The 20,636-nt window shown below is 43.2% G+C and overlaps 1 protein-coding gene and 1 non-coding gene across 2 annotated transcripts; one reads left to right on the plus strand and one right to left on the minus strand.

Moving 5' to 3' along the window:
• Positions 1 to 7,194: 7,194 nt before the first annotated feature.
• On the minus strand, positions 7,195 to 7,301 carry LOC147926577 (small nucleolar RNA R71). Its single transcript, XR_015583145.1, has one exon. It is a non-coding gene; the product is annotated as a small nucleolar RNA R71 (small nucleolar RNA).
• An 11,116-nt stretch (positions 7,302 to 18,417) lies between these two features.
• LOC147926578 (uncharacterized) lies at positions 18,418 to 18,960 on the plus strand. Its single transcript, XM_087487105.1, has one exon. It carries the CDS (start codon positions 18,418 to 18,420, stop codon positions 18,958 to 18,960), a length of 543 nt encoding a protein of 180 aa, XP_087343231.1.
• The last annotated feature ends 1,676 nt before the right edge of the window (positions 18,961 to 20,636 follow it).

A 20,636-nucleotide genomic window follows, 5' to 3' on the forward strand; every position in this document is an offset into this window, starting at 1 on the left:
GGGGTTCTGGAGGAAAGTTTCCTGAAATAGAAGTTTCCAAAAATGGAAGTTCCAAAAATGGAAAGTGCTAAATATGGAAAGTTTTACGGAAGTTAGAATTTGTCCATTTTAGTGGTGGAGTGCCTTGGAGGGGCTTGTGTGGCCTTAGTGGCGGACTTTCGAGTCAGTGTGCCGTGTGTGGCAGTATTCTTTTGTATTGTGTGGCCTTTGTGGCAGGCTGTTTAGCCAGAGTGCCTGTTTAGGCGGTCCTTCGGGACAGACGGTCCTTCGGGACTGATGGTCTTTTGGGACACACGGTCCTTTGGGACTGATGGTCCTTCGGGACAGACGGTCCTTCGGGATAGATGGTCTTTCGGGACAGACGGTCCTTCGGGACAGATGGTCCTTCGGGACAGATGGCCTTTGTGGCGGGCTGTTTAGCCAGAGTGCCTGTTTAGGCGGTCCTCTTTAGGACATTTGTTTGGCCTTGGTGGTGGTCCACTTTAGGACATTTGTTTGGCCCTTGTGGCATGTATATGATCCTTGTGTGGTCATGAGGTATTCCAGTGAGGGGATATGTGGTTGGTAGGACATTGAGATGTTTTACGCGAGCCACGGGAAGGAAACCTTGATAGGGATAGGACTCAGACGTGTTCAGAATTGTTTGCTCGCGGCTCTTGGAGGACTTAGGTTCTCCTAGTACTGCCATATTCAGAGACTTTGTGGCTTGGGAGTATGGTTGGTATATCGATTTCGGACGACGGTCCAGAGGCGCGCTGTAGGGTGATGACCCGAGAGACGAATTTGGATTTTTCCTTATATATTATGGCATGCGGGTTTAGGCCCGATGAGGAGCCAACTTTTGGCATGCAGACTTAGGTCTGATGAGGAGCCAATAAGAACTCAAGGTCTAGGTCTATGAGTAAAGAAAATCCAAAAGTCGAGAGCAAATGACGCCTGGAGCGTGAGTCTATCATCTAGAGGTGACCTTCTGTAGATTGGTCGGAGGAGTGCGGGCCATAGAGACGGTTGCACGGAAGTCCTTGGCTGACGGTCGTTTGAGATTCGAGGACGAATCTAGATTGGTGGGGGAGAATTGTAACACCCGCAAACCTTTTATTGGTATTTTGGTGTGGGTGTCGATCGACACCACAGGAGGTGTCGATCGATACTAGTTGTAGCCGGTTTGGTCGGTTCGATTTTAATCGTCCGGTTTGCGTGGTTGGTTTAGGAAATCCCTAAAATCGAGTTGTAAAAGGGGGAAAACGACCTAGGGTCGTGTTTTGTGTTGTTTCGCCGTTTTTAGAGAAAAAAAAAGAGAGAGTTGGTTCTTGAGCTTTTGAGAGAGATTGGTGAGAATCCTTGCTGTTCTTGGGAGATCTAAGGCTGGGAAGGTGCTACAAGCTTGCTAGGAGTGAGGGAATTTGTTCTTATTGGTCAGAATCTTTCTGTAGAGAGGTGAGTGCATGACCATGGCTAATCTAAGCCTTTGATTCCCTTGTTCTTGCTTGTTTGTTGCTTGTTTGTGTGTTTTTCTTGTGGGATTGGTTGATACAAGTTCCTACGGATGTATAAAGCTTGGGTTTCGAGTATTGGACGATTTGGAGGAGAATTGGGAGCGAGATTCGACTCTCGACTTCGCGCGGATCGCAGTTGCAGAGGGAGTGTCGATCGACACCACTTTGTGTCGGTCGACACCAGCAAGTTGGGCATCGATCGACACTGTGGAGTAGTGTCGGTCGACACCAAGGCCAGTGTCGGTCGACACTAGGCTGGTGTCGGTCGACACCTCCCTTCCAGCGAGACGATGTTTGATTTCCTGGTTTGTGTGTTTTGTTTGATGCTTGTTTGGAACTTTGGAATCATTGTTGCTTGTGTGTATAGCCCAGTAGATGGAGGGGATTGCCTCACTGAGTGTTTATCAAATACTCATGCATCTCAATTTGTATTTGTGGTGCAGGTAAAGGCAAAGTGTGATCGTGGAATCAAGGCAATGAAGAGGAGGATGTTCTAGGGACTCGATTGGATGTTGTCTGGCATTGCTAGGTTGCTAGAGTTGAGTCATTAGAAACATTGCTAGATTGCTGGTTCCATGTTTCTTGTTGTTGGGTATTTGGATATTGCTTATGCTATGATGTTGGATTGTTATTGGATTATTATTGGTTTATTATTGGATATTGGTTTGTTATTCCGCTGTTGATTGTGAATGTGGTTAGGTGGCTAGTGGGTATACGACCACTAGTTGTAGTTTATTTATATATATATATATATTATTTATTATTTATTAAAAAAGAAAAAAAGGTCGGTTCTTTCAGGAAGGTACAATGTTTTGCATGGATGATGAATTATCTGGAGATGATTGTGACGGTGTTTTTAAGTTTGAAGATGATGACAAGAGTATTGATATCGAAACAATTTATCGGATTGTAGATGAGAAACCTGATTTTGCTTAGGTAACTTTGAGAATTTCCGAATTTACATGATTTGTTTGCAATTGTTTGAACGGGATTGGCTTTGATTAGCGGTGTTCTAGATTATAATTGGGAATTGAGGATGTGTGTGTGTGTAAACATTGATTTGAATCCTCCTGCTTAAAGATATATGGATTTGTTTATTGTATGTGTGATTCAGAAATCTGTTGCTATATTCAGTCCTAACGACACCTAGGTTTTGGATTGTTTTGTTTAATTTATTATTATCAAACCTTGAGAGATACTACTTTTAGGTGGGTAGCCAAGATAATTTATCACCAGCTGGTTTATCTCTAAGCTACTTGATGTATTTGTCGATGACAGAGATGCAAGTATGATTTGGATAACTTGAAGGAGTGTGTTAACATTTCATAAGACTATGTTCCTTTATGCAGATTTACTTTATTTTTTGTTTAGACATGTATGATGTTTGTGGAACCTATTTAGTTTCTTTTAGTACTTGTATGATGCTTCTAACAGTGTCGCGTGTTTTTATTAGCACTTTTTTTTAACTATTATTGAACTTCACGAAAGAATCTATAAAATTAATTAAGGATTCTACGAAATTTAGGAAGGATTTCTTGAATTTTATGATGATTTTTATAAAAAAATTTGAGTTTCTTAACAATAGGATGTGCACAAAAATGAAATAATTTCCTCACTAATGGGATAATATTCTAATATTTGATACATTGAAGCAAAACACACATAAAAGAGATTTAAAAACACATTTATATTAATTTAGTAAGAATTCAGATATATTCATGAATGAATCTTTGATTTCAGGATGGCATTCATAAAAATAATAGTTGAAAGATTTATATCTTTTAAGTGTTCATGTAAGTCTCACAATGGTTGAAAACAATTCAATGCATAAAATTTGATACACTAAAGCAAAACACACCAAAAAAATATTTAGAAACACATTTACTTAAATATAGGAAGGATTCTATAATATTCAGGAATGAGTCCTTGAAATTCAAGATGGTGTTCATAAAAATAAGTGTTGAAAGAATTACATCTTTTAAGTGTTCCTGCATAAGTCTTATAATGGTTTTAAAAACAACTCAATCCATTAATTTAATCATATTGGAGTAATATGTGAGTCAGATTCTCTGCCGTGGAACATGTTCCTCATCAACTTACTATGAAACACATTAAAGATAGCACACACTTCTCCAGCCAACACTAAGACACAAGATACTACTATCTTGTAAAGAAATATTTCAGAGATATTAATATATGGTGTTTTTATCGGTTTTGAGACTTTGTTATCTCTCTTATTTTATACTTTTTATTGAGTCAAAGTGTGTCTTTGAAGTCTTTAAGTCCTTTATCGAGTGTTTATAGGTTTTAGGACACTTTGAAGGAAAATAGAGGAAAAATGAGCAATTCTGGATGCAAACAAGCATATGAGATGGATGTTGGTTCACGTGAAAACCCACCTACCAGAGGAACCTGCCTGGCTAAGCAACAAATTCTAACCAGAAAACTTTCACGTTAAAACCTGCATATCTGAGGAATCCGCCTGGCTACGAAACATAGTTTGAACTGGCAAGTTTCACGTCAAAACCCGTCTACCTAAAAAACCCGCCTGGCTGAGAAATATCTTAACTAGGCCGTTACCTTTTTACCGTATTTGGAGAACTCTATAAATACTTTCTATTTGTTTGGAGAAAAATCCTAAGTTTTATTCTACGCTTTTCTTTCTGCAACCTGAGACTTTTTGTAAGGCACTCTTTTGAAATTCTAGAGATTCATCCTCATTGACAATTTGGAGAAGATTTCTAAACCCTTTCTTATTATTTCTGCAATTTAATCATGTTTTCTTCATCTATGATTTTTGCTTTCTCTTTTGCTATGTGTGAGTAGTTCTTCAATTGGGTTTTAGGGTTCCAACTAGGAGATTCAATGAATTAATGTTTTAATTGTTGTTTGGAGTTCTTAATCCTTAGATTCTTTGATTCACATGATCTTAATGCTAAAATAGGACTGATCACCTTTTTTAGATTCTAGGTTTTTCTATGCATCACAAGTGTTCGATAGAATGCCTAAATGAGTGTGAATTGAGCAATATATTTCTAGCCTGCGAAAGTTGATGTTAGAATGCATTGTGAACTTAATGAACTTGATTGTAATGCGAATTTGGCTAGGAGTTTGCAAATGAAAGTTTAGCAAACTAATAGTCAAGTTTAGTTTCTAATTCCTTGAAAGAGGGTTAGTCTATTCTTGTGTTCATGTTCTAGAATGGTTCTTAATTATTGAATTTCATATTTCATTTTCTCACTAGTCATTGATCTCTGTTATACCCTATGACCCAATGTTTTAAGAACCAAACAATCAAACATTCGTCCGCTTTAGCTATTTACAAGTCTCGCAAATCTTTAGTGTACCATTGGTCCTTGTGGATTCGACCTCGCATATACTTCCTCACGGCTAAGTGTATCGGGTAATTGCTCGAGCAATCAGATAACACAAACATAATACTAGTTATTTAAGAATAAACCACAAAAATACTTTATAATGTCTATTTAAGAAGGGTTTCCTCATTGATAACACTCTAGTTTACATGTTTTTAGCATCTTTTTTTGTCCATATTTTGAATTGTTCATACCTCTAACTTAGCATTTTTATACCATTTATTGTAGGAATCAAGTTTTAGAGCATTTAGGGTGTTGCATTTCTGCATCTGCATATATTGGATGAAAACAGGTGCTAAAGAGCCAAAAATGGGGAAAAAACAAGGACGACTCGAGCATGTACCCGAAGGAGCCATCGAGCTACAAGAACAAGTCCGAACCCCAACACGATCGAAGAGGATCCAAGAGCGCGAAGAGCAACCCAAAGATCCACCCGATGAGTTACCTGACTCAAGCCTCGTGTACCCCATCGAGTAGACCATCGGGCAGGTCTGGGAAGCTAGGTCAAATGGGTTTCCATATATAAACCCCCTCTTTCCCTAGCTCGCAAACGAGCACGCCACAGACCCTCAAACCAGAGAGCGAGACTTCTGTGAGAGAACTGAGCGACTCAACATTTTCTTCTTTTTTTTGTACTTTTATTTTGTAGTTTTTCTTAGATCTTTTATCCCTACTCTTTTCTACTCTACTCTATCTTTTTAATAATGTCATTTTCGTTTATCTCTATGGTTTTATCATTCGTTTCTATGTACGAGTAGTGTAGCAAAGTTTCTAGGGATGGGATAGATGATTAGGTGTTCTTGATCGGTTAGGATGCTTTAGTTGATTGATATGATAGATAAATTTCCTTCTAGGTTGATGTTCTTAATGCGGTCAACAGACCGACAGGTTGAGACTAGATCTAGGGCGTTTATAATGCTACAGGCCGAAAGGAGTAGATAAAATGCTTGATTAGGTCAATGCTAGAGGTATACTTAACTTTGAGTGACAAAATCAGATAAGTCTAAGTGTACTGACAAAAATGAATTGTTCTTAATGCCTGCTTGTTCATATTGCTAGTGCGACAGTGTGGTAGTATGTTCAAGGTTGATTGTTACTAGTGCGACAGTGTGGTAACAAGGTTTTAGAGGTTCATTGTCTAGGAAATAATTGCTTGAGGCATGTAAGGCATCCGTATTGGTTTAGAACACTTAGGATTCGATTACCCCCATCCTTAGGAACTTTCGTATTTCATTTCTTGCATTTTCCTTACATACTCGACCACTTACCCGATCAGGTACACGATAACCTGCATCGAGTAGTACCTCGAGCTGTTCATAGTTCATTTGCATACTCGATCACCCCACTCGATCCTGTACTCGATTGCTTGCATCGAGTGCTTAGGTCGTGTGGTTTACTTGTCTATATTCTTTTACTCTGTTTATATTAGGACTGTTAGAACCAAACCCCTTATTGCTTGGCTTGACTTGGTTGATTCTGATTGCATCCTATCTGTTAGCATAACAACCATTTAGATTGATAACCCTTTGTACTACAACTGCATAGGGAATTGATACCCTAGGTGAAAACAAGTCTATCAATTTGGCGCCGTTGCCATTTGGTTGTTTTATTTTGCTACGTTTAGGATTTCAGGACTTGCTAGATCAAGTTCGTTTGTTTATATTTGTTTCAGATATTAACTTATTTCCTTTTGTCTTTGTTTGTTTTGAATCTCAGGCACCAAAAAAACGAGCACCCACCCGACCCGTCACTCGATCACCTGATTGAGTTGATCCTCGTGTACAAACTCGGATACTTGCCTGTGCATGCAAACACGATCCAGAGGTAGTCAGAACCTGAGTCCTTTCATCGACAACATCGACAGACCTCGGCTACTCAGACAACAACAAGTTCAACCGGAACTAGCACCCATTGAGGAGACGATGAATAATGAGAACGGTCCACCAGCTCCTCAAGCAAGGACCAACATAGGAGCAGGAGTTGCTCCGACTACTTACACTCAGAGGAATGGCATTGTGCCACCAGCTGTGCAGAACAACAATTTTGAGATCAAGAGTAGTCTCATCCAGATGATACAGAGCAACAAGTTTCATGGACTGCCAATGGAGGACCCATTGGATCATCTGGATGAATTTGATAGGCTCTGTAGCCTAACTAAGATAAATGGAGTCAGTGAAGATGGATTCAAGCTCAGGCATTTCCCATTCTCTTTGGGAGATAAAGCACACATCTAGGAGAAATCACTCCCTAAGGAGTCCATCACCACTTGGGAAGCGTGCAAGAAGGCATTCCTGGCCGAATTCTTCTCAAACTCCAGAACCGCAAGGCTGCGAAATGAAATTTCCAGCTTTGTACAGAAGAACAACGAAACGTTCAATGAAGCTTGGGAACGTTTCAAGGGGTACACAACTCATTGTCCACATCACTGGTTCAGTAATGCTTCATTGCTGAGCACACTATACCGAGGACTGGTCCCCAAGATACATATGTTGCTGGACACCGCCAGCAATGGTAACTTCCTCAACAAGGATGTTGATGAAGGTTGGGACCTAGTTGAGAACTTGGCTCAGTCTGATGGCAACTACAATGAGGAATATGATCGCTCTGTGCGATCTACAGGAGAGGAAGATGCCAAGTACAAGAGGGACATGAAAGCCCTCAATGACAAGCTCGATCAGCTCCTCAACCAGCAGAAGCATGTCCATGCTATATCAGAGGAAGAGCAGTTTCAACAGCAAGATGGGGAGACTATGCAGCTCGAGGATGTTAACTACATCAACAACCAAGGAGGGTACAACAGAGGGTACAACAACTTCAAGCCGAACCCAAATCTATCTTATCCAAACCCAAATGTTGCAAATCTCCAAGACCAAACCTACCCATCTGCAGTTCAAGGGAACCAGACCCAACAGAAGCCTTTTGTCCAGTACAACCAAGGCTATGCGCCTAAGCAACCATACCAAGGCACCTACAACCAACCACCAGGATTCCAACAACAACAAGGTCCACAGAACCAGTCGCAAGAAGCCGAGTTACGAGGTCTTATTAAGCAAATGATTCAGCAACAGGCTACAGCTTCTATGGACATCACGAAACGATTCGCGGAAATGAGCAACAAAATTGACTCAGGATACAATGACCTCAATGCCAAGTACGAATCACTCAACACAAAGGTTCGATACTTGGAAGGCCACCACAACAACCAACCCGCACCAAAGATCAATAACCTGCCGGGCAAAGCTGTTCAAAACCCCAAGGATTATGCGACTGCTCAAGCCATTTTCCTAGATGATGATTATTAGTCCTCACTGGGGACAGTGATGACCAAGATGGGGAGGATGTGGATGACTCAATGAAGAATGAGGCCAAATACTATATATCCGAGTATTAACCCGAGCCTTCACCCGATGAGACTGATCGAGTTGATGATCGAGCACTGGTTCGAGATTCACAAACTGACGAACAACCCGAAGTGAAACCCGATGACCTACACGATGGTGTTGATCGGATGATGCATCGAGGAGATGTTGAGCCAGGAGATCAGCCTCAACCACCTGCACTGGTAGGAGGGGAGTTGGAGGAAAGGTTCAGTGCTGCACTTGACATCCAGTTGGAGGCGCTTGCAGAGCGAATGGCTAAGCGCAAAGCTCCACCACCTAAGCTTTTGCTCCCACATGAGCTTCAGCAGGAAGCTGCAAAGGAAGCAGCTAGATTGGAGGATGTGGTTATGGAGGCTGTCAAGGAGATCGTATTTGAAATTCTGAGAAGTGGAATTTGTTTGGATCCCGAGGTAAGAATTGAGGAAAAACTTGAAGATCCTGGCTTTTTCACATTGCCGTGTTCAATAGGATTTCGAATTTTCAAGAGCTGCTTGTGTGATCTTGGAGCTTCAGTTAGCATCATGCCACTTTCAGTTGCTAACAAGCTGGGATTCACCGACTTCAAACCAAGTAAGCAGTATCTGGTTCTAGCTGATAGAACGGTAAGACATCCGATAGGCATTTTGGAAAATCTGCCCCTAAGGATTGGGAGACTGGAAGCGCCTACCGACTTCATGATCCTGGATATGGATAAGGAACCGGATGATCCACTGATTTTAGGAAGACCATTCTTGGCAATAGTTGGTGCGGTGATCGAAGTGAAACGAGGCAAGATCAGGATAGAACATGGTGAACACCTCAAGATGGAGTTTGAGGTGAAGAAAGGGTTTAAGAGGCCAACCGTAGATGGTCAAGCTTTTTCCACTAGGACCAAACAAAGAAAGAGGATACATCTTGAAGAGGTTAACACCACATTTGCCATGGAACCTGGACAAAATCTGGGAGATCTATTGAACCAACCTACTGTAGTGGAGAGGATTCCAGAATCTTTTCCACATGGATCCCATGCTTGAAGACCATGAAGAGTCAAGCTTAGTGACTCTAAACAAGCTCACTTGGGAGGAAGTCCCAAAGGTATCTTTTAGCTTTAGTCTATTTGCTTTATTCTCTTTTATTTAATTTTTCTATTTTTGCAATTTTATATAAAAAAAAAAAATGGAAAATTGGGAAGAGGGAATTGGTAAACCCGAGGGTCAACCCGACACCGTACTCGACGCGCCTGATTGTGTCCCTGCTCGGGTAGCGAGTGGAGTCCAAATTCCACAAGCCAAGCCCACTCTCGGCGAGGCCCACCAACTGAAACCCTAGCCTATTTAAGGAGGTCGAACCCTTCTCCCTCCTCATCACCGATAAGTCTCCCTTATTCTCTTAAGCTTTTCAATTTCCATAAGTTTCTATTCTTCTCTCTCGATTCCAAGCTCATACGATTTTCTTTGGAGACTAACCCTATTAATCCCAAGAACTAGCTTTTCTTTTTCTTCTCAAGGAATTGACATGGAGCCAACCGCTAGAACCTACCAAAGGAAGGGAAGAAGATCCACCTCCGCCGCTGCTACAACCGGAGGAGACGCCGCCGAGGTTCAACAACCCCAAGGAAGAGGAAACGTTCCACATTCCCGACCGTTAGGTGGACATTTAGCCTCCCCAACCCGATGCACAACTCGATCCACCACCCGACCTAATGCTCGAGTAACCGATCGAGTAAGCCCCCGAGTTCGCTCACCGAGTCCAATGGCGAGTGCTGTCCGCCTTTCTCCTCGACGTAGGGACCTGTCTACGTCCGAAAAGACGCTTACCGACCCTATGGAGGTCGATTCTGATGCTGGAGGAGAAGAACAAGGTGAGATCCAAACCTCTCGATCAAGGAGTAGAGCCGCAATTGCAAGGGGGAAGAGACCGGCTTCGGAGAAGGCTGAGAAGGTGGTTGAGAGAGCAGTGGTTGAAGAAGATCAACACGCTGAGGAGGAGGAAAGGGAAAGAGAAGAGGAGCATAGAGAGAGGACCCGCCAAGCCTCGCGGAGGCTTAAGCAAAAGAAAGTCGACACTCCGGCGAGATTGTTCAAAGTCTTCCGGAAGATGAGTTTCGTTGGTACCCGATACCCTCACCGTGAGACAATGAAGCAATTGGGCATCGCTAGAGACGTTGAGTTTTTGTTTGATATGTGCCACCTGGGCAATATGATGCGATCCCATCTAGAAGCTTATGAAGAGGAGACGTTCACTTCCTTTCAACCCTGAAGCTGCACTATTTCGAGGACCACCCGACCCTACTACCCGATGGGGGGATCGGGTTCATCACCTTCTCCGTTCGGAACATGGAATACCGGCTGACTTTCAAGGAGATGGAGACACTGTACGGCTTCAAGGCTGGTAGTGGGGAAGGTATGGAGGTCAGCAAGGAAGAGATGAGGTCCCTATGGCTGACAATAGGAGACAAGCACCCCTACAAGTCCAAGAGCTCCAAATCTGCTCAAATAAGGAGCCCTGTTTTGAGGTATTTTCACAAGTCCCTCGCATGCACTCTCTTTGCTAGAAAAGAGACTGGGAACGTGAACGACTATGAGCTTCAGTTATTGGATGTTGCATTGTGTGGAGTTTTGGATAGTGCTAGGGATGGAACACCGCTAGTAGGAGATGTTGCTGATACTAGCATGTTGTTTGTGTTACTCGATCAATTCCTGTACTTGAAATCTTGCGCTGTGAAAAGGAGAGAAGGAGGCGGAGAGATCTCTATTGGGGGACTAGTTACACCAATCTTAGTGGCATGCGACGTGCCCTTAAAGGGAATTGTCCACGAACCAAGGTGGCTGGATACGGACTACCTCGTGCTGGCGAGATTTTTGGCCTATGAAAGGCCTAATGACATGACATTGTTCAAGTTTGTCCATCCAACCACCGGAGCTGCTCAAATGGTTTTACCCAATGTCGCATACACCTAGGTTCGGTTAGGGCACAACATTAACTTCGCACCGCCGTTGGAAGAGCTGTACAACCCGGAGGAGGAGTCCGAGGCTGAGAAGAGAGAAGAGACCGGGCAGAGACATGGAGATAGCTCAGAGGAGTTTGATTTTGACGAGTACGCATGCTCTCAAAAGCAACCAGTAGGAGTGAGGGACGCTCACAAGAGAATTGGCTGGCTGAAGAAGATGAACAAGTTCCTGGTGAAAAAGGTGAAGGATCTTGCTGGTTCAGTGACGGTAATGGGAGGTCAGATAAAGGAGTTGCAAGACAAGGCAAGCTGTGCCTCAGCTCCTACCTCGGCACGAGCACCTACATGGATGGGGAGAAGCGGACCACTAGGAGGAACTCGAGGACTGCCACCTCCGGAACCTCAAAGAGCATCATCATACGAACCCCAAGCTGAGGAGGATATTACCCGACCATAAGCATCGAGGAAAAGCCACTCTGACGCTTACCCGACACCCAATCCGATGGGGTACACGATGCACTATCCGATGCACCCATCGAGCACCCAATCGTGTGATTATGCTGGAATTTTTCCTCCACCATACCAGATGCCATACACGATGCCGTACACGATGCATCCTGCGAGTGGATACACCGGCGATCATTCTGGGCCTCTTTCGCCATTTCTATCCTACTACCCGATGCCCTACCCGATGAGCTACGCGATCCCACCCTCGATCAACACCTCGGATGCTAGTCCGAGCAAGTCGTCTGTACGCATATCTGAGCTCTCTGACGAGCAAACACCGGCAACTGCTGAAGCCGGAGACGACCCTGGCTATACGTTGGCAAGCATGGAGGCTGCTGCAACCTCCTTCTTCACCAACCCATGAGGTACCTACTTCATCCAACACTTGTATATAACATTGCATTTAGTTTCATCTTATTTTGTGTGCTTCTTGGATTCTTTTCCAACTTTTATTTACACAGGGACTGTGTAATTTAAGTTTGGGGGAGGGTCCTAGAATGTATTTAACATTGTGTTTTATTTTCTTATTTTTATTATTTCAAATTTTTGCATGCTAGTTTTATTCATTTCAGTTTGCATCTATGTGCATTAAAAAACCCAAAAAAATTTGAAAAATTTCGAAAAAAAAAAATTAATAATAAAAAAATAAAAGAGTATTCATGTAGTTGCATTTACATATTAGGATTGAGTCTAGTTTGTTTCATATAGGATTGTTGCATATGCATCTTAGGGGACAATGATTAAAACCACCTTGTTTAAAATCAAACTTTAGGATTGAAGCTATAGCCCTTAATCACAGTTCATTGTTGCTAGATCAGTCTTTTGAAAAAAATGAAAAATCTTTAATTAGACCCTTTGTGTCGATTGAATGCTTCCTCCACTTGCTTGAACATTAGAACATCTCTATATTATTGGATTTAATTTGAACTTTAATTGTCTTGCTTACGGAACTTGAATACTTGCTCATGGTAACTCTCAACTCGGGTTAGCACTCCACTTTCTACCAATCTTTCCGTTTAACTCGATTCATTTGTCCTACCCATGAACCCAAACCTTTCTTTCAAACTTTGTTGTGAATTGTTGAGTGAGACCTTTTTCATTGTGCTATAGGTTGTGAAACCTTGAGAGTATTGAGAACGACAAAGAACTGCCTCTTGATATAGCTAAGTTAGATTTGAACTAGCTAATAGATTCGGTTTTGAAGGATAGGTGGTTAGAATGTTTATTTGGGGATGGGTTGTGGAATAAAAAAAAGAGAAAAGTCTCTAAGGTTAGAATTAATTAGCTCTAAGTCTCTAAGTAAAAAAAAAAAGGGAAAGAAAAAGTTCTTGCTATAGTCTCCTAGAAAGAAAGAAAAAAAAAAGAGATTAAGAGCTAGAATTTTAAAGTCTAAAAGTCTAAACCTTAGGGAGTAAAAAAAAGAGAGAGAGTTAAAATCAAGGGTGTGGGTAGTTAAATTTTGGGAAGTTTAAATAAAAAAAAAATATATTATTATGAATGTATGAGAAAAAGGGTAGATCATATTGTTCTCAGTCTTAGATAGTTTTCACGACTGTCTAGCATTCCATTTTTTGAGAGAAACCACCTAAAGAATTTGCTTGAAACCACCTTATCAAAAAGCCTTACCCTTGAAACCGATTGAGCTTGATTCACCTTCCATTTGCAAGAATTCGCCAAACACTTAATTGAATGTGAAAGAGATGTTCCTTATCTTTAGTTGGAGGTTGAGCTAGATCGATGCATGGCAATAAGCATAGAAAAAAATATTTGTAAGTATGTTGATTGATCTTAGCACCATTAAACTATCTTTAAGGATTATAGCTTGCATCCTTCGGTTAGCATCTTAAGGTTATGAGTCCCCACTTTCAAACCGTACCTTCTTACTTACTTGCTACAGGACTAGCAAGATTTAAGTTTGGGGGTCTGATAACACTCTAATTTACATGTTTTTAGCATCCTTTTTTGTCCATATTTTGTATTGTTCATACCTCTAACTTAGCATTTTTAGACCATTTATTGTAGGAATCAAGTTTTAGAGCATTTAGGGTGTTGCATTTCTGCATTTGCATATATTGGATGAAAACAGGTGCTAAAGAGCCAAAAATGGGGAAAAAACAAGGACAACTCGAGCATGTACCCGAAGGAGCCATCGAGCTACAAGAACAAGTCCGAACCCCAACACGATCGAAGAGGATCCAAGAGCGCGAAGAGCAACCCGAAGATCCACCCGATGAGTTACCTGACTCAAGCCTCGTGTACCCCATCGAGTAGACCATCGGGCAGGTCTGGGAAGCTAGGTCAAATGGGTTTCCATATATAAACCCCCTCTTTCCGAAGCTCACAAACGAGCACGCCGCAGACCCTCAAACCAGAGAGCGAGAGCTTCTGTGAGAGAACTGAGCGACTCAACATTTTCTTCTTGTTTTTGTACTTTTAATTTGTAGTTTTTCTTAGATCTTTTATCCCTACTCTTTTCTACTCTACTCTATCTTTTTAATAATGTCATTTTCGTTTATCTCTATGGTTTTATCATTCGTTTCTATGTCCGAGTAGTGTAGCAAAGTTTCTAGGGATGGGATAAATGATTAGGTGTTCTTGATCGGTTAGGATGCTTTAGTTGATTGATATGATAGATAAATTTCCTTCTAGGTTGATGTTCTTAATGCGGTCAACAGACCGACAGGTTGAGACTAGATCTAGGGCGTTTATAATGCTACAGGCCGAAAGGAGTAGATAAAATGCTTGATTAGGTCAATGCTAGAGGTATACTTAACTTTGAGTGACAAAATCAGATAAGTCTAAGTGTACTGACAAAAATGAATTGTTCTTAATGCCTGCTTGTTCATATTGCTAGTGCGACAGTGTGGTAGTATGTTCAAGGTTGATTGTTACTAGTGCGACAGTGTGGTAACAAGGTTTTAGAGGTTCATTGTCTAGGAAATAATTGCTTGAGGCATGTAAGGCATCCGTATTGGTTTAGAACACTTAGGATTCGATTACCCCCATCCTTAGGAACTTTCGTATTTCATTTCTTGCATTTTCCTTACTTACTCGACCACTTACCCGATCAGGTACACGATAACCTGCATCGAGTAGTACCTCGAGCTGTTTATAGTTCATTTGCATACTCGATCACCCCACTCGATCCTGTACTCGATTGCTTGCATCGAGTGCTTAGGTCGTGTGGTTTACTTGTCTATATTCTTTTACTCTGTTTATATTAGGACTGTTAGAACCAAACCCCTTATTGCTTGGCTTGACTTGCTTGATTCTGATTGCATCCTATCTGTTAGCATAACAACCATTTGGATTGATAACCCTTTGTACTACAACTGCATAGGGTATTGATACCCTAGGTGAAAACCAGTCTATCACTCATATTTACATATCTCTTCCTAAATTTTCAACAATGCTTCATAAATTGAACTCATGGCTCATACCAACACCAATAATTGAAATCCAACACTTCAGAATTTGTTTCTATGAAATCTATGCATGCAACTAGCAACATATCTCGATGGCAAAGGGAAAAAAAATCTAAGAGAACAACAAATGAATCAAAATCATAAGAAATTTTAGGAAGCAATACAAATACAATTCAATAATATTGACAAAACTCTATTGACCTAAGCATATTCTAGTACAATCCCTTAAATCACCATTGGATCCAACAAAACCATTCGTTCTCTAATTTCTTGAAAAATATCAATAATATATAAAGCATCTCTCAAATTCTATGCATCTCTCTAATTCTCTACACAAAAGAATAGCTCATAACACATATTCAGATTCTCATGATCCTAGAGATCTCAATCTCATCATCAAACAATATGCTTCCATTATACTTAATGTTCTTCACCTTCATTTTTATCCAGCTTTTTCAACGCCGTGATGACTAGCTCTGATGGAACCTGGGACGACGGCCCGGACCAGGACGCGTACCAGGACGGAACCGGACAGGAAGACGCTGATGCGGCCGCGACCGGATCAAGACGGCCATCGACCCTTGCACCAAATTTGACGCCCCGAGCGACCACAAGGAGCCGAACAGCAGCCAGGGCCGCCAAAAAGAAGTGCCTCGTCTTTGTCCAAGCATTCTTCCGAGACCAAGAAGAGTTCGAGCATGGAGCCATGGAGCCATTCAAGCCGCCGGACGGCCGACCGAGGTTCCTTTCTTGGTCTTCACCATTACACAAGGGTGAAGACCTCCAAGTGATTAGGGGGAATAGTACTCTTTTTCCTACTTGGGTTTGTCCGAATGGGTTTACCAAGGAGGTTTTAACGAGGCTACGATCCCTAGTGCATGGTCACGGCGTGGACCACTCCTGGCCACGTGGCCATCCTATCTTTTGTTTTCTTTCTTTTTGACTGTTATCCTTAAAAACTTATTCGGGATGCTGCGTTTTTATTTAAGCCACGTGTTTAGGGTTTGGGGAGTCCCTTTGTAATGGCTAGCCTATTTAAAGGACCTAGATCCAAAAATGTTAAGGCAGACTAGCAATAGAAATCAAAGTTGTTCCTTTATCTCTCTCGTTTTCAGCGATTGAAATAAAACCTTAGAACCTTCTCGAACCGGGTTCGAAATCTTCTAGCTTAGCCGTATCACAAGGAGATCCATCCCTTGCGTGTCGCTACATCGATCCATCAGCCTTCATCAACCAAGAGACTAACAAGTCGAGCATCTCCTCGTGAACCTCTTCCACCCGATCCGATCGTTTGTTGGAGCCGTATAGATCTGATTCCTTCAGTTCCAGTCCCGTCCGTACGTACGTGAGTCACGGCCGTCGTCCGGGGTCACATCAGTTGGTATCAGAGCCGAAAGTTCCTCGCAAGGTCGACTATTTCCACTCTTTACGTTCCTAACTTTCTATTTCGGTTCTTTCTAGGTTCGTTAGTGTTCTTGCGAGTTCATAGTTTTGTTAAGTCTAGATCTTTAAAGTTGCTTCCTTTGCGTTTGTTCTTTGTTTGTGGTGGCCTAAAAACCACGTGTATTGTTGTTAGTCCTAACGCATAGAATTCAGTCGTTTGTTTGGTCTTAGGTTGTTGTCTTGTAGGAATTTTGCTTTTACTTTTGCTTTTGCTTTTTCTTTTTGTCCCAATATATAGCTGTCCAAAGAGTATTTGCTGTGTTGATCCACACGTTTAAATCTTATCGTGTAGGACTCGTCCGAACAGCCACGCGTCACGGATCGTCCGACAAGAGCACACGCTGCCGACCAATGCTAGCATACGCCGGAGGACCTCTTCGACAGTCGCACGTCTCTCCGACCGCCGCTGGTACCATTTCTCCAACAAGCCCATACGGAGACCACTGTCCGACCAGTACCTAGACGCCGTCCGTACGACCACTGTCTATACCATGGCCGAACAACAACAACAACCGGGAGAACCCCTTCCTTCACTTGAAATCAGAGCCGTATTAGCTGAGATATGCACGCAAATGGCCCAACTTGGGGAACGGCTTCAAAGGATCGAGACAGGTCAGCGCCATCAAGCGGTTTGTGCACCACAAGCTCCGAACCGGCAACAACGCCACAACCCCGATCCAGGGGGAACGTCCGACGAGGACGATCAATGGTATAGAAGGAGGCGTCGCCACTACAAGGACGACCAACTCGACGACCGACCATACCAGCAAGTGGAGCCAGGGCATAAGATCACCGCCCCAACGTTCGCTGGCAAGGTAGACCCGGAGGCGTACCTAGATTGGGGAGGAAGAATGGGCCACATCTTCGCCTGTTACAACTACCCCGAGGTCAAGAAGGTCGCCTTCGCCGCAGCTCAGTTCACAGACCATGCTCTTACATGGTGGGACCGGAGTGAAGCTGACCAAAGGAGAAACGGAGAACGGGCTTTACCACACTGGGAAGCCATGAAGAACGACATGAGGCACCGATATGTGCCACCTTTGTACCACCGAGACCTCCAGCAAAGGTTCCGCAAGCTCTCTCAAGGAGCCAAAAATGTTGAGGAATATTACGAAGAGTTCGAACATCTCCGCAACTGATTGGAGATTGCCAACACCAAAGAAGGCATGATGGCACAGTATCTAGGCAGCCTTCAAGATCGAATAGCAAGAAAAGTGGAGTGTATAACGTACAATTCTTTCTAAGAGCTCCTACATCTCGCGATGCAAGTTGAGCAACAGATCAAGAAGAAGATCAGCAGCACCAACCGTGCTCGCGTTCAAGGAACGCCAAGTTGGTCGCCTAATTCATCGCCAACGGCAGGAAGTAATTGCAGCCAAGATAAGTCCAAGGCCATTGCCATTAATTCGCGGTTCAAGACAAGGGAGCCGACCAGGGACGCACGTAACGAACCGAAGCCGCAACAGACCGAAGGGAGAAGAAGAGATATCGTGTGTTACAAGTTTCAAGGCCGAAGGCATTATGCCTGAGAATGCCTTAACCCGAGAAATTGAGTCTATGAATGGCGATGACACAGACGAGCAGGACGACACCTTGGATATCGAAGAAGCCGTAGCCGAGCCAGACGAGGGAGAACTACTCATGATTCGACGAGTCCTCAACACTAGCCAAGCACCGGACGATACGCATCAGAGAGACAACATTTTTCATACGCGTTGCACTGTAAGTGGAAAGGTTTGTGGCTTGATCAACGATGGTGGATCTTGCACTAATATTGCAAGTTCCTACATGGTCAAGAAATAATCTCTTAATACCACAAGCCACCCGAAACCCTATAAACTCAAATGGTTGAATGACAAAACCATGATTCAAGTCAATGAACAAGTCATGTTTCCGTTTAGTGTGGGCCCTTACAAAGACCAAATCTTGTGTGATGTGGTGCCAATGCAAGCTAGCCACCTCCTTTTGGGGTGTCCATGGCAGTTTGACAAAAGGACCTCTCATTGTGGCCACACCAACCAATATTCTTTTGTGGATGATAACAAGCGTATTTGTTTGAAACCTTTGAGTCCTGTGCAAGTCAGTGAAATGCAAACGAAATTGTCTAAGGATCCAGCCGCTAAAATGAACTTTTTGATCAATGCTAGTGTTGTTCGGAGATCACTTAGTGACTCTGCTTGTCAAGTGTTATTGATGGTGTTTAAAGATGTTGTTAGTACAGAACATGAACAGGACGTCGTTCCGGCCGTGATCAAGTCACTCCTACGGCGATATCAGGACGTCTTTTCGGAAGAACTACCGCACAGTCTACCACCATTGCGAGGCATTGAGCACCAGATCGATTTGTTACCCGGTGCACAACTACCTAACCGACCCGCGTACTGCGTGAACCCCGAAGAGGCTTAGGAGCTCGAGCGTCAAGTCGTCGATCTTATGAAGCAAGGCTACGTGCGAGAGAGCCTGAGTCCGTGTGTGGTGCCGGTCCTGTTGGTCCCAAAGAAGGATGGGACATGGCGCATGTCCGTATATTGTCGAGCGGTGAACAACATCACCATCAAGTACTGTCATCCGATCCCACGCCTGGATGACATGCTTGATGAACTTAGCGGTTCCACCATATTCTCAAAGATAGACCTTTAAAGTGGCTATCATCAAGTGAGGATGAAAGAGGGAGATGAGTGGAAGACCGCATTCAAAACCAAGCAAGGTTTGTACGAATGGTTGGTAATGCCATTCGGTTTGTCTAATACTCCCTCCACCTTTGTGAGATTGATGAATGATGTTCGTAGGGCTTACATTAACAAATTTGTGGTGGTGTACTTTGATGATATTCTTGTTTATAGAAAAAGTCTTGAAGAGCATTTAGAACATTTGTCCTTAGTCTTGAACACTCTTAGGGATAACAAGCTTTTTGCTAATTTGAAGAAGTGTGTGTTCGGAGCTACTGAACTTGTTTTTCTAGGCTTTGTTGTGAGTGCGCAGGGGCTTAAAGTGGATAATGAAAAAATCAAGGCCATTGAAGAGTGGCCAACCCCAACCAACATCAGTCAAGTTCGAAGCTTCCATGGCATGGTCAGTTTCTATAGGCGGTTCGTGTGAGACTTTAGTTTGGTAGCAGCGCCGCGCCACCATCAAAAAGAATCACGACCTTAAAAGGCGGTTGACGCAAGCACCACTATTGGCCCTTCCCGATTTCAGCAAGACGTTCAAAGTGGAGTGTGATGCATCCGGAGTAGGCATCGGTGCCGTTCTGACGCAAGGAGGCAAGCCTATTGCGTATTTCAGTGAGAAGCTCAGCGGACCGACACTCAATTATCCGACCTATGACAAGGACTTATACGCCTTAGTTCGCACCATGGAAACCTGGCAACACTATCTCCTGGCCAAGGAGTGCATCATTCACACCGATGACGAGATGTTGAAGCACTTGCGAGGGCAAACCAACCTTAAGAAGAGGCACGCCAAGTGGCTGGAGTTTATTGAAACTTTCCCTTATATTATCAAGTATAAAGAGGGAAAAGAAAATGTGGTCGCCGACGCTCTTTCCCGACGCCACACGCTGATCACCACCATGGACGCACGAATCCTCGGGTTTGAGAGCATCAAGGACGTTTACGCCACCGATCCTGAGTATGCGGAGTGTTATCGAGAACACGGCAAAGGCAACTACACCAAGTTCAATGTGCATGACGGTTTCTGTTCAAAGGGAGGCGGCTATGCATCCCAAGTGGATGGATGAGGGAGGCACACGGAGATGGGCTTACGGGACACTTTGGCGTGGCCAAGACAATGGCCGTTCTGAAGGAGCATTTCTATTGGCCTAAGATGAAGTGCATGGTGGAAAAGTTTTGTGGCCGTTGCATTCCGTGCAGGGCGGCCAAGTCAACTACGCGTCCCTATGGCCTCTACACGCTGCCGATCACTTCAAGCCCGTGGGTTGACCTATCAATGGATTTTGTCCTTGGTCTTCCCCCATGCGACAAGAAGGACGCTATTTTTGTCATAGTGGACCGATTCTCCAAGATGGCACACTTCGTACCTTGCAACAAGACCAACAACGCCACCAATATCGCCGATCTGTT

This window comes from Camelina sativa, chromosome 15, assembly GCF_030686135.1.
Source record: "Camelina sativa cultivar CO46 ecotype springtype chromosome 15, ASM3068613v1".
NCBI classification, from domain to species: Eukaryota; Viridiplantae; Streptophyta; class Magnoliopsida; order Brassicales; family Brassicaceae; genus Camelina; species Camelina sativa.

What these genes read in the sequence shown, in the direction of transcription:
- LOC147926578 (XM_087487105.1), top strand. Translation starts at nt 18,418, where the DNA reads ATGATTCAAGTCAATGAACAAGTCATGTTTCCGTTTAGTGTGGGCCCT.